Source organism: Branchiostoma floridae, chromosome 9 (genome assembly GCF_000003815.2).
Source record: "Branchiostoma floridae strain S238N-H82 chromosome 9, Bfl_VNyyK, whole genome shotgun sequence".
Lineage (NCBI taxonomy): Eukaryota > Metazoa > Chordata > Leptocardii > Amphioxiformes > Branchiostomatidae > Branchiostoma > Branchiostoma floridae.
The window spans coordinates 23,711,871-23,724,382 of NC_049987.1; the positions used below are offsets into that span (position 1 = coordinate 23,711,871).

The 12,512-nt window shown below is 42.7% G+C and overlaps 2 protein-coding genes across 2 annotated transcripts in view; one reads left to right on the forward strand and one right to left on the reverse strand.

Annotated features, from left to right (window-relative positions):
- The window catches only part of LOC118422361 (basement membrane-specific heparan sulfate proteoglycan core protein-like), a 24,600-nt gene extending 21,920 nt beyond the window's left edge, over nt 1-2,680 (forward strand). The window contains exons 9-12 of the mRNA XM_035829880.1: nt 346-488; nt 999-1,124; nt 1,903-2,103; nt 2,554-2,680. Of these exons, the coding sequence (XP_035685773.1) occupies nt 346-488; nt 999-1,124; nt 1,903-2,103; nt 2,554-2,669 (586 nt within the window). The 3' untranslated portion in view covers nt 2,670-2,680. The remainder of the gene's footprint in view (nt 1-345; nt 489-998; nt 1,125-1,902; nt 2,104-2,553) is intronic.
- Nucleotides 2,681-5,390: 2,710 nt separating this feature from the next.
- Nucleotides 5,391-12,512, reverse strand: part of LOC118422362 (hemicentin-1-like) — a 46,606-nt gene continuing 39,484 nt past the window's right edge. The window contains exons 3-13 of the mRNA XM_035829881.1: nt 11,957-12,099; nt 11,269-11,434; nt 10,141-10,288; nt 9,623-9,738; nt 9,031-9,285; nt 8,389-8,560; nt 7,796-7,938; nt 7,207-7,326; nt 6,478-6,660; nt 5,866-5,972; nt 5,391-5,505 (exon numbers count right to left, since the gene is read on the reverse strand). Of these exons, the coding sequence (XP_035685774.1) occupies nt 5,431-5,505; nt 5,866-5,972; nt 6,478-6,660; nt 7,207-7,326; nt 7,796-7,938; nt 8,389-8,560; nt 9,031-9,285; nt 9,623-9,738; nt 10,141-10,288; nt 11,269-11,434; nt 11,957-12,099 (1,628 nt within the window). The 3' untranslated portion in view covers nt 5,391-5,430. The remainder of the gene's footprint in view (nt 5,506-5,865; nt 5,973-6,477; nt 6,661-7,206; nt 7,327-7,795; nt 7,939-8,388; nt 8,561-9,030; nt 9,286-9,622; nt 9,739-10,140; nt 10,289-11,268; nt 11,435-11,956; nt 12,100-12,512) is intronic.

The window sequence follows — 12,512 nt, forward strand, 5'->3', positions numbered from 1 at the left end:
ATACATATTGGTCATGTTATAATTCTACCGTAGGTGGTTTCCGTAGGCAATCGGAAAGGACGTTTTATACAGATGTCAATTTCACAATTATACAGGGATAACTCAAGAAGAAAGTGTATATGCACCGTACCCCTCTATAAGGAGGATTACAAATCTAAGCACGCTTTGCAAGGTGAAGTATAAAGTCTAAAAAATTCTACTATTCTTTAAAATATATGCATAATCATATAGCTTCCGTCAGTCGATTTGCATACCAATGTCAAGACGTGCTATGTTTATGTCTTAGGAACATTCACCTTTGACCTTGCGCATGCGTACTTACAACCCTTCTTACTGTATGCACAGAGAGGAGGAAACGACGTCACCGCGAGGCGTGACGAACACCTTGGTGATTTCTCACGTGGGCCGTTCTGACGGCGGAGTTTACGTCTGCGAGACAACCAACACGTTCGGCACCTTCCAGAGGGAGTTCCACATGGACGTCAAAGGTAGTCATTGTAGTACATCATCTATTGTTAGCAGCGACACCTAGCTGCAGTGTGGAATACTACAAGCCCGTGCTACCATGAGCAAGATGGCAACTGATCAACAAAACGCCGTGGAAGCAAACTTCTTATTCTATGAATTTATATGTTAACGTCAAATGTGTTTTGTATGGCTCCTATCCTTGAAGTATTTTACATTCATCCGCTGTTCAATTGAAAAAAAAAACATTCAGCATATTTATGATATATTAGCGTTTGTAGGAATTATCACTGAAATCTACATAGCCACCTGGTTATAGATTTGTTTAAACAATATTCACTTCAGACATTTGTCTTAACTTAGACGGAAAATGCATACATAATTGTATATCTCATTAAATGTATAAACTTTTAACTTGGAAAATCCTTACGCAACTTTAGCAAAATAGAGATAACCCGCTTCACCTGAGTTGGCGTTTTGTTAGAACTTACAACTTACAACTCTTAACAAATCAATCCCAAACTTTTTTCCAGATACCAACACGCAGTCAGTAGTCATCGCCTCCGTGACAGTTATCGTCCTGCTGATTCTGTTCGCCACGATTTTCGTCTGCATCGCCAAGAGGACGGGGTTGTCAACAGGAGTCAACAAGAGTCGTGGTTTGTGTCAGATTTCTAACAGATATATAGCTTTGATAGAACCTAACGTTAACCGTTTGCATGATGTGTTGATTATGATGCCAGTTGGTGCCAATGACGAAATGTAAGTTTCAATCCGGTCTAACAACTAAGCGTCGTTTCAATCCGGTCTAACAACTAAGCGTCAGAATGTTCAAAAGGGATAAAACATTTGAACAACACTGCAATAAATGTAGCATTATAGAAGTAGCTATTTGTAGTGCCTAGCGGTAGCAAATGCATCTAATTGACACTTCTATCCACGTGGTCTAGCCTTAAACAATCTTCTACTCTTTTACTCCAAACATCCATTCACATCTGGTAACCAGCCCCTCTAGCTCTGTCCTAAAACTTGCTACATTCTGTAACACCACAGGGTGTCTACTTCAACTCCAATAACTAGGCTTACAGTCGTCTGGTCATATGGTCTTGATTGTTCGGAGAAGGGAAAGAAAATGAAGCAAAACAGCGATACTTGAAAACATCTCAAATTGTCGTTATCATATACATACACGTGTGTGGCGTAACTGGCTAGTGTTGGGCTTGGAATCTAGAGGCTCCGGGTTCGATACTGGCCATGTCCCCTAATTGTGCTCTTGCAAAGGACACTTTACACACTACTTTTCCTAATGATGGAGGGACGCCCACCGCTCTCCGTCTATCTTGTCAATATTGTGCCAAAAACACACAAAAAACGTAACTTTTAATATTATGAATATCACTAATATGCAGTTAATCTTAATGTTTTCCACACCTACAGAGAAGACTACCGGGTCGACCCTGACAGCTTCCCGGGCCCTCCCTCCCCTGCCCCCGTACCTGGACGCCCGGTCCTCCCCGGCCATGGACCCGGACTGTGACATGGACGGGCTCGAGCTGCAGGACTTTAACGGCACCCTCAAACCACGCCCTCCTCCCAGGGTGGACAAGCAACCCTACTCCATAGGATTATCCTACCCAAGTAGGTAGATACACTTCGTGTAAATTTATGGTTGTTCCAAAGTCAAACATCTAAACATCTGTGATAGTTGTTTTCTTGCTATTTCTGCTGTTAATGTCTTTAGCCAAAAGTTGCCAGCTTCCCAATGTTGCAATGATATGATTTGCACTATTATTAATTTATCATTATCATCATTATTTTTATCATCATTTGACATCATTACTTTTATCATTTTGCATGTTGATGTGCTGTATGTATGTAAATTTACGTATACTACTTGTGTTTTATGTTTTGTTTAATTTGCAATCTTTTTTCATAACGCTTTTTCATAACGCTGACTCTTAGGACGCGTTGCTGATACTGGAGAGCTGTGTTAGCTGTGACAGTAACCATGAGCTAGGTGTGCGACCCAGTTCATAAACAATACGGAGAATAAAGATGAATGAACCCTGTCCCCACTGACTCCTGTAGGTTTGATGCACCCCCTCCCTCCCTACTCCACTGTGGAGAGACAGAGGCCGGACGGAGAGGACAACATGCTGGACTCGCCCTACCCGGAGGACCCCTGGGAAACGGAGGTTACTTAAAACACCAGAGAGGTTCAGACTATAGCTGGAGTTGATATGATGGCTGCGGCGTGGGCCCGGTCAACAGGACAAACCGGTCACGGTCAGTTAGCGACCAGGAATCAGGTACAAATCCCGCATTACATATTATGTAAAGCAGTGTTAAACGGCATTTTGGTAGCAGATAGTCCCAAAACTATTTGAACATACTTTGAGCCGTTTTGCCGTCTATAGTATACGTAGTGGTGATGTTATAAATGTATTGCAGGTAGTCTATCATGGAGCATCGGAAATGACATTATATGCAGAAGGAAATTTTACAGTAATACAGCGATGAAAAAATAATCATTTCTTGTTCCGTTCTATAAGAAGGTTCACAATTCTACGATCACACGTGTGAAGTGTGAAGTCTCTTTACTTTAAACTATGTCTTGTCCCTTCCATGCTTTACAAATGTCCAAATGTATAATTATACATATTTAAATTCATAAGGGAAACCGACACAATTATGATAAAACTAGGGATAACCAGGTGTAATTGGCCAAGGCACGAACCGAAGCAAAGTCACTTTGCACTAGCTTCTTGGAAATACATCATGCTTCACCTCAAATAATTTTTGGATAGCTGCTTCACATTTCACTTTTAACTCCTAACAAAAGTATCTCTAACATTTGTTCCAGATACCAACACACAGTCAGTATTCATCGCCCATGTCTTAGTTATCGTCATGCTGATTCTGTTCACCACGATTTTCGTCTGCATCGCCAAAATGACAGGATTACCAACAGGAGTCAAGCGTAGTGTGTGTCAGATGTCTATGAGTTTTCTCACTTTAAGGCCACATGACTTTATTTTATCAATGGCATCCTCTGGAGACCCCAAAACTAATCTGCGAGGACGAAAAAATAAAATGAAAATCCAGAAAACAAATGCTGCTAAACCACAAGAGTGGAGACCCCGGCACAAGTCCCAGGGTGAGGACATCTCAGGATCAGTTGGTATATATTGCACTAGTCTTGCGGATGGATCTTGAAATGAGGTCCCATGTTCGAACGGATCGGAGGTGTGGACTGAAGATGACAGGAGAAGAGCTAGCGATCCCACTCTGTAAAAATATACCCTGCTGCAAAAACAGCAAGGGAACATGCTACCCTATGTGCCGGAAATAGAACGTCTTATTCTGCCTCACACGATTGTTCTTAACATCGTAGACTAGCAACAAGGACGTTGGTCCACAGACTGCAAACTTCATAATCTGCAAACTTCCTGGTAGGAATATCACGAAGACGGAGGAGGCGCAGCGTCTGGACTACGATGTGCGATGATGGCAACCTGCTCTTGAATGCGTCCAGTGAGGGGCTGTCGACAATGTGGGCGGAGAGGCTGTTTCACCCGGGAAGTGTCCTGGCGTGAAAGGCATACTTTGCATCGTAGAGTCCTATACTTATGTGAGTGGTTGTCACGGTACTCATGTGTGCTGGTACGAGGTGAGTAGGCGGGATGGTCACCAAACCGTTGGTTATCTTGTACATCATTACTAGTAAGTCGTGCATCCTGGCATTACTCTAAAGGAGAACACCATCAGGATAGTCTCAACATTGGGTAATGGCGTAGATCCCTTCGTCTTTTGGATGTATCAAAACCCTGGAGGACATAAAAGGAAACGTTACCGAACTACTGCTTAAACTACTCCACTAAACTAAGCATGTTTCCAAAGAAAATATATCTAGACAATTACTATGGTATCAATGATTTGTAGATTTGACTGTGTATCCTTCAAACGTCTTTACGATTGCTGTTATGTTTGACTTTACTTCATAAAAAAAGGTCCGTATTAAAGGCTATTTTGCAATGTACGTTTTTGTTCAATCCTGAATACATCCTTATTCAGTATACTTTGCGGTAGAGATACAAACCCAGCACAGGAAGAATATGGCGTCCTTATGCCACAAAAATCACACGTAGTTTAGCCTTTTAAAACACGAGCTGCATCCGTCAACCCGAACTAAATCTCAAACACGGTTACTTGTCCATGATGCGACCCGCTGAAGACATGTTCTGGATATCCAAAACGCTTTGTTCTGCTCGTGACATTTTAGGATACGCCATATGTACATGTACTCCAGGGCGTATTCTGGATAAGGACGTGCTCACAACAACAACAAAACATTGACCACCATTTCCCATGGGGTCCTTCTCTGTTGCTCAAATTGTAGCAGCCTCACAGTCGAACTCCTAGTTCCAATCACTATTTGGTAGCTGGGAGACTCCGGTTCACGTCCCGGGGCGAAGACATCTCTAGATCAGTTGGGTATGCACCCGGCTTTTGGAAAGAGGGCAACATGTGGTTCCCGTGTTCGAGAACCGGATCGGATGTGTCTTAAAGGGGAGCACGTTAAAGGGGAGGGTTAAAAACCACTTCCCTGTAAAAAAAAATTAACCCTGCTACAGAAACAGCAAGGCCAAGGAACCTTGCTGTCCTATGTGGCATTAGTCAATACAAGATGAACAAGAACAACAACAAGACAGGAAAAGAGCGTCTTCTTCTCAATCTTCAGCCTCACATCTTCTTTATTGTTTTTGACATCGTAGAGTAGCAACAAGGATGGTGGTCCACAGTCAGGTTTTAGTTCTTGTCCAGTGACATTACTCTGACGAAGAACACCATCACGATAGTCTCAACATTGGGTAATGGCATGGTACGGTATGGATAGTGGCCCACAGACTGGTTCAGTTCTTGTCCAGTGACATTACTCTGACGAAGAACATCATCATGACAGTCTCAACATTGGGTAATGGCGTTGATCCCTTTGTCCGCACAGTGTTTGGGGGGAACCGATGGGGGCATCACAAAACCCTGCAGGATAAAAAAGGAAACGTTACAAAACGACACAAAACTTAGAAACAATTACAAGCATACACATACGTTTACCTTCGTCTACTCAAGTCTAGTCTAACGAGGTACTCTTCTGTTTATTCTTACTCGAAACAAACACATTTATACTTGTATATTGTATAGTGACCAGCCCCCATCTACAGCCCTGTCCTACCACTTGCTACATAATGTAATCGAAAACAACTAGAAAGCTCCCCACACGTTCTGGATTAACGGAATTCTTATACATAATGGTTCCTGCTGAAGACTAGACTATGTGCGTCAGAGCGTATTCTGGATAAGGACGTGTTCTGGATACAACAGTATCGTTGACGTATTGACCTCCGTTTCCCAGGGGTCCTCCAGGTAGGGCGAGTCCAGCATGTTGTCCTCCCCGTCCGGCCTCTGTCTCTCCACAGTGGAGTAGGGAGGGAGGGGGTGCATCAAACCTACAGGGGTCAGTGGGGACAGAAGTACGTCGCAATAAGATGGCACATTCGTTGTCTGCTTCTTTTTGTACAAAATACAAACTGTTTCTTTTTCTGCTAGAAAATACAATTATTAGTGTGCTTGAGCACAGTGTAAGAAATTTGGAAATTAGGCATGTTCGCTAACGTTTATCAACAACCATCCATAGGCTTATGAGATAACTTTTATAATGGCTATATCGGCTCATTATGTTTTCTAGCATTCGAATTTTTTTTACAATAATGTTAATCACTGTTCAGTGCCACATGTATGTCACCTTAATGCCTATGCTTCTACCATGTACTTGCAGTTAACCTTCGTGAATGAACTTGCAAATAAGTTTTCACTGATACGTAGTACTTGCCTATGGACAGACCTTCAGTTCAACACATGAATATACTATTGACAACAATGAGATTGGAATACAATAAATGTATGTAATACAATGTATGTACCAAATCCAACAGAGAAGCTATGGCTACCTACTTGGGTAGGACAGCCCGATGGAGTACGGCTCGAGGTCCGTCCTGGGGGGCGGGCGCGGTTTCAGGGTTCCCTTAAAGTCCTGCATCTCCAGCCCGTCCCCCAGGTCCGACCCCACGGGAACCATGTAGGAGGGGAGGGGAGGCAGCGCCCGGGGCAGCGTCAGGTCGGAGGTCGACGCTTTCTCTGGGGATTCACCAACAAAATTAAAACGATTAGCAAAAAAAAAAAAATGACTCGCTTTTTCCACACACAAAGTAAGTCACATTTTCAAAAAAAATCAGTACAAAAGGACCTGAATATTTGCATCTTGAACGATAGTAAGTATGCGGCCCATACGATACAAAGAAAAACAATCATATGCATACGCCACATTACGCACATTATTGTGATCCAAACAGCGTTTCCAACAAACTTTCGATCTGTCCTCTGATCCTTCTCAAGTTGAAATGACCAGAAGCCCATGTCACGTGATCGGAAGTGTGACGCCATCTATCATTCTCAACCGAGACGGGGGCCGATACCGACCGATGGGCCTCCGTCTCGATTGGTTGATGATCGATATAGGAACACCTAGTTACAGGTAGGCCATAGTGATAGAAATCTGGCACAAACCACGTCTGACTCTTTCTGACAACCATATCCTTTTGGCAGTTTGTATCGGCCTCCGTCTACATTAGGGATAGTTACATAATTGCAAGCAAACTGAAGTGATAGAAACCTGGTACTAACCACGCCTAACCCTTTCCGTCAATCCCGTCCTCTTGGCGATACAGATGAAAATCGTGGCGAACAGAATCAGCAGCACGATGACCGTGACAGACGCGATGACCACAGCCTGAGTGTTGGTTGCTACGAAGGAAAATATTGCTGTTAGAAAAGTATATGAGCATTTTCTTGAATGAAATTCACATGAAATGTTGAAATTTCAATTTGAGTTAATCTTTTTAAAACTAATTATGATTTCGTAAATATGATGACTAGCCCCTTAAGCTTTGTCCTACCACCTGCTACGACATGTAATCGAACACCATAAGTTGTCTCCTACTTTACCAGTAACAATGGTGACAGCCGTCTAGTTCTAGGAATTGGCCTTATTTGTTTGGAGCAAAAGAGGAATACTTAGGAAGAAACGGATAAAAAGCAATAATCCCGTTAATGTAACCAAAAATAAAGTATACAATTGCAATGAGAAGGGTTTCATCCACAGCCGACATTTTGTTGATCATTTGTCTCCTTGCTCAGGCAACACTGGCTTGCAGTAATCCACACTTCAGCTAGGTGTCTCTGCTAAGAATAGATGACGTAGCACCATGACTACCTTTGACGTCCATGTGGAACTCCCTCTGGAAGGTGCCGAACGTGTTTGTTGTCTCGCAGACGTAAACTCCGCCGTCAGAACGGCCCACGTGAGAAATCACCAAGGTATTCGTCACGCCGCTAGCGGAACTTCTCTCCTCCTGTCTTAAAATGTGAAGTATAAATGGAACGTGAACAGACAATAAAATAATCGATTCTGATAGGCTGTTGTAGAAAGCACACATGATAAAATACATTGAGCGTCAACGTTATAATTGATTGTAATGAACACCATCAGTGTTGAACTCAAACAGTCTTCATGATTTTATGCATGCCAGCTTCCTTTCTATATATATCAACAATTTGCCCACACATTTGGCATTAATTACAACAGGTGGCTAATCAACTGGTAAAAATACGACACTACTTCTCATTATTGTTAAGGGCTAAGCAGAAAAAGCAGTATTTGCAATTTTTAAAGTTATTGATATGATGCAGCTACAGTAGGTATCGCAATGAACCTGCCCGGGTTCAAAGGAAGTACTCTATCTTTGAGCTATTGTTTCATGAAATATGAACCGTATCTCGTAGTCAAAAGAGGGATTTAGAAATTACCTGATTCCTGGTCGCTGACTGGCCGTGACAGGTTTGTCCTGTTGCCCGGGCCCACGCCGCAGCCATCTTGTCTCCTCAGGAAGGGGGTCGGACAGAATCTCACACACAAGTCTGGCCGTGTCTCCGGACCGCACAGACACTTTCAAACTCACCGTGTTGATGTACGGCTTTCCTACGTTAACATATAAAAGTATATGAAAAACGTTAACAAATAAAAGTATATGAAAAGGGGCCCAGCAAAGCCTTTAGACTTTAATATAGATTTGTAGAGCCGTACATCTTGACAGTTCTTTAAGAGCAATTCAATATCTTCTACTGAAAAGAATCGTAGATTTATTCCAGACAAAGAGTCGATGACGAAAAGTCCGGAAAAATCTAAGAATCTTATCCAGTTGTAGAGATTGGATTGTTCTAAGACAGTTGACCTGGATGTCTAATTTTCAGAAAAGTACATCTATTCGGCTAATAAACTGCACAATTATTTGTAAAGTACGCTTTCGTCCGATTCATTCATGTAAGCTCTCGTCCAATTTCACTATCACACACAAGGCTGTGCCATTTACGCTAGGTACGCCACCTGTCTTATTGCACGAAAACTACACTTATAAGTACACCAACTAAGAAATTTTTCTTATTGCTCACCGATGACATCCACGAAGGTGTGCCTCACGGCGTTCCTTATCTGTCCGTTAGAAGCGACACACTCGTAATCTCCCTCCATGTCATAGTCAATCTGCGTAAACTCCAGCGGGTTGTCAAAGTACAGCTTTGTACCCTTCCGCCTCCACCGTACCCGGGGTTTGGGATATCCCTCCGCCTCGCACCGAAGAGAGAACCCCTCCCCGCCGGCTAGAGCGCTCGTTTTGTCCTCGAATCCAGACGTGATGCTGGGTGGATCTAGACGGAACGATGACATATGGACATATGGACAAAAATTAATAACTTAAAGATAGCTCGCCTGACTAGGTCAGGCTTCTAGAAGCCCTCCCACGAGTAAATTCACTTCATAGACCCTGTGAGAATTTTGTCACTTGCCACCGACTAATTAATGATTAAGAATTCTCAGTGTCTATTGGTGACTCCATGGAAGGGACGCATGGCCACAAACCCAACAAGCCCCATATGGATAAAGATTGTGCAACACCGGCTACTTAGGTATTGTAAAAAAGAAGTAAGAGCAGAAATAAGAACCGTAAGTGAAGAGAAATGGAGAGATTTGTATTGAAAAACTTACACAGTACGATCAGTGTGACGGAGCCCTCTCCGCTCGGCAGGATGCCGTTGTTCGCCAGACACCTGTAGCCACCAGCTGCAGTTCTGCTCAGTTTCGGTAGGCGTAATTCGTTACCTCTGGAACAATGACAAGGGAATGAAAATATCAAGTTATTTGCAGACTCTTCTAATGAGTATTTTGTGACTTATAGTTGGCAGCTACGCTTTTCTTCTTCTTAAAGGTGAAGTTACATCGTGTTACATAGTTGTTGATTTATTATTACATGGAAGAAGTAGGAACGATGCATGTTATATCTGTATACGCACGTGTCTTATTCAATACATCATACAAGCATACCTAGGCCATGTGTCATTCATTAAAAAAAAACGAAACCAAATCATCCATACATTTTTGGTGATATTTTTCGTAGTTCTACTTGAAAGGTAGATTAGCCTTATAGTCTAGTTGTTTAATAGATTGTCGACCACAAAGTTAATTCCTTCATTCGGACATAACCGGTCCTTCTGGTAGGCACGTACCTGATTTCCGCATTCCCCGGGATATCTCCATCCACTTTCCGCCATGACACAGCGGCTTGAGGGTTGCTGTCCACGTCACAGCTCAGATCTAACGTCTCCCCTTCACTGACCCGGAGTGTCTGCCTCCTACTCCGCACTATCGGGGGATCTGTTAACATGGATGGTGTTATATTACCATTATCGGACATTAAAAAGTACATTATGGGTAATGAACACTTCTGACAACACATATATATGAGGCTTCATTCTGAAAGATAAGCTGTTCGACAAATAAAATAGACTCACTAGAATGTTAGAGTGACTCGCCAAGTATTCTCCAGTTGCCAGCTAACAAAGACCGCGGAAATCGGGCAAGTCAAAATGACTGTTATCAAATCATCCTTAAGTGTGAGGGGGATCTGCGGTGTAATATTAGCATGTACGTTAAGCCCAACTGCATTGGTAAAACACATTATGAAGAGAGCTGTAAGTATTGCAATCACTGCAATGTTCGACCGACTCGCTCATCAGCCTACTTCAGCTGTCTGGCCCAATCGCTGTGGCCACGTGACTTTCTGTACGTGTGACGTCAGTGATGGGTTGAGAGAAGTCTACATTTGAGCCATTACTGACGTCACGCAAAAAGTCATATGTCCAAAGCGATCAGGTTGTCCGAAGCGATCAGGTAAGGTAACCGAGGAAGTCGGTCGAAAATTTCGGCAAGTTAGCTCTTTTAGCTAAAGAAGAATATATTCTTCAAAATGAATGTTATCAAGTCAGCCTTAATTACAAGGAAGGATTTTCAATCAATAAATGATTTAAACAAAAGATGCTAATTAAGATTAGTCCGGCTACAGTACAGGTCGATAGATAGTTGAGCTGAGTTGAGCAACGTTATGTTTAGATCCCAAAAAGTGTCAGTCAACAGTAAAGTGTCATAGAATTACCTCTTAAAGTTTTATCATTTATGAACCAAATATGTTGATCTAAAATGTAAAAAAACCTCCTGGTTTCCAAAGTGTTTGAACCTTTATTTATTCATGAGAAGCTAAAAATTTTTTAAAGGTCTGTGATAATAGACAGCATCACGTATCTATAACAAAGCAGGTATAAAATAAACGTCGTGCAGAGAACGTACGTCACACCTACAGTGCACGTTTAATATCGTTGAAGCCGCCATGTTGGTTGTAAGGTCAGGGTAACCTTGGTCAGCCACACACGTGACGTTCTTCCCATGATCCCATCGGGCTACTTCCGGAATCACCAAGTCGAGGCTGACGCTTGGCACGACTTCCGCCATGGCGTTCTGATTTGTCTGTAGCAGTAAATGTCTGGTTAGCAGCAAAAATTGACAACATTAACTGGGTAGAAAATATCTTAATGTGCTTGTCAGTAAAGATCCTTGAGCCACCCAGCATACTATGCATATAAACATTCTATATTTCCTATTTCAGTCAAAAAGGTTTATTGTAAGGATACATACATATACAGGTGAAAAGGTAAAAAGATGTCTGTTCGACAATCTATCTGATGTTGCTACATATATCATTGTAATTGAAGATTGTGACATTTCGGGGATATTGTATTGATCGTCTTTAAAAGCTTGTTTCTTTCTGGCTTGCAATGAGGGCAGAGCGAATGAAATGTAGAGGTTTGATAGTAATCATTCTGACTTTATATGGTTCGCTATTCGATCAAAGGGAAATAATGACCTCTTTTCATGGTTTCGTTTAAAACAGGCAGCTAAAGCACTAAGCACTACCTTGAGTAACTGCTATTTACCGTGAAGCTCCTACCTGTTGCGTTGAGTCACTACTATTAACCGTGAAGCTCCTACCTGTTGCAATAGTTTGGTAGCGTTGAACCATCTCAGCCTGGGTAGAGGGTTCCCTTCGGTCGCCACGCAGGTTAGCGTCATCGGCTGTCCGGCTGTGAACGTGACGTCACGTCCCTTGATCTCCGGAGGTTTCTTCATCGGAACTGTGGGTAAAAATGGTAGTCCGTTCGTTCCTTCAGTTCTTTGTATACGCCTAACGGACCATATGACAGAAAGTTCCCTTGCTGTTTCAGTAGCATGGTATATCTTTACAGGGAGTGGTTCTAGTCATTCTCGTTTCATGTACTCGAGGCACTTTCTCGACACCCCATTCATACAGAATCACCGAGATATCTGGTAGATTGGGGGTTGAAAATCAGCGAGAGGTATCGGTGTACGGTAGCACCGTGGTACCGTGCGGTATGACAATCAGCGACACAGGTCGGAGATGATCGCCCAGTATCTTGGTGTAAGCTGATCATATATAGGTAATCAGGCGCGCTGTTCGTGACCCTACGGTTAGCTGGAGGTCACAACAGTCCTCAACATGGCGGCTGGTTCGGAGGGTCCAGGACCT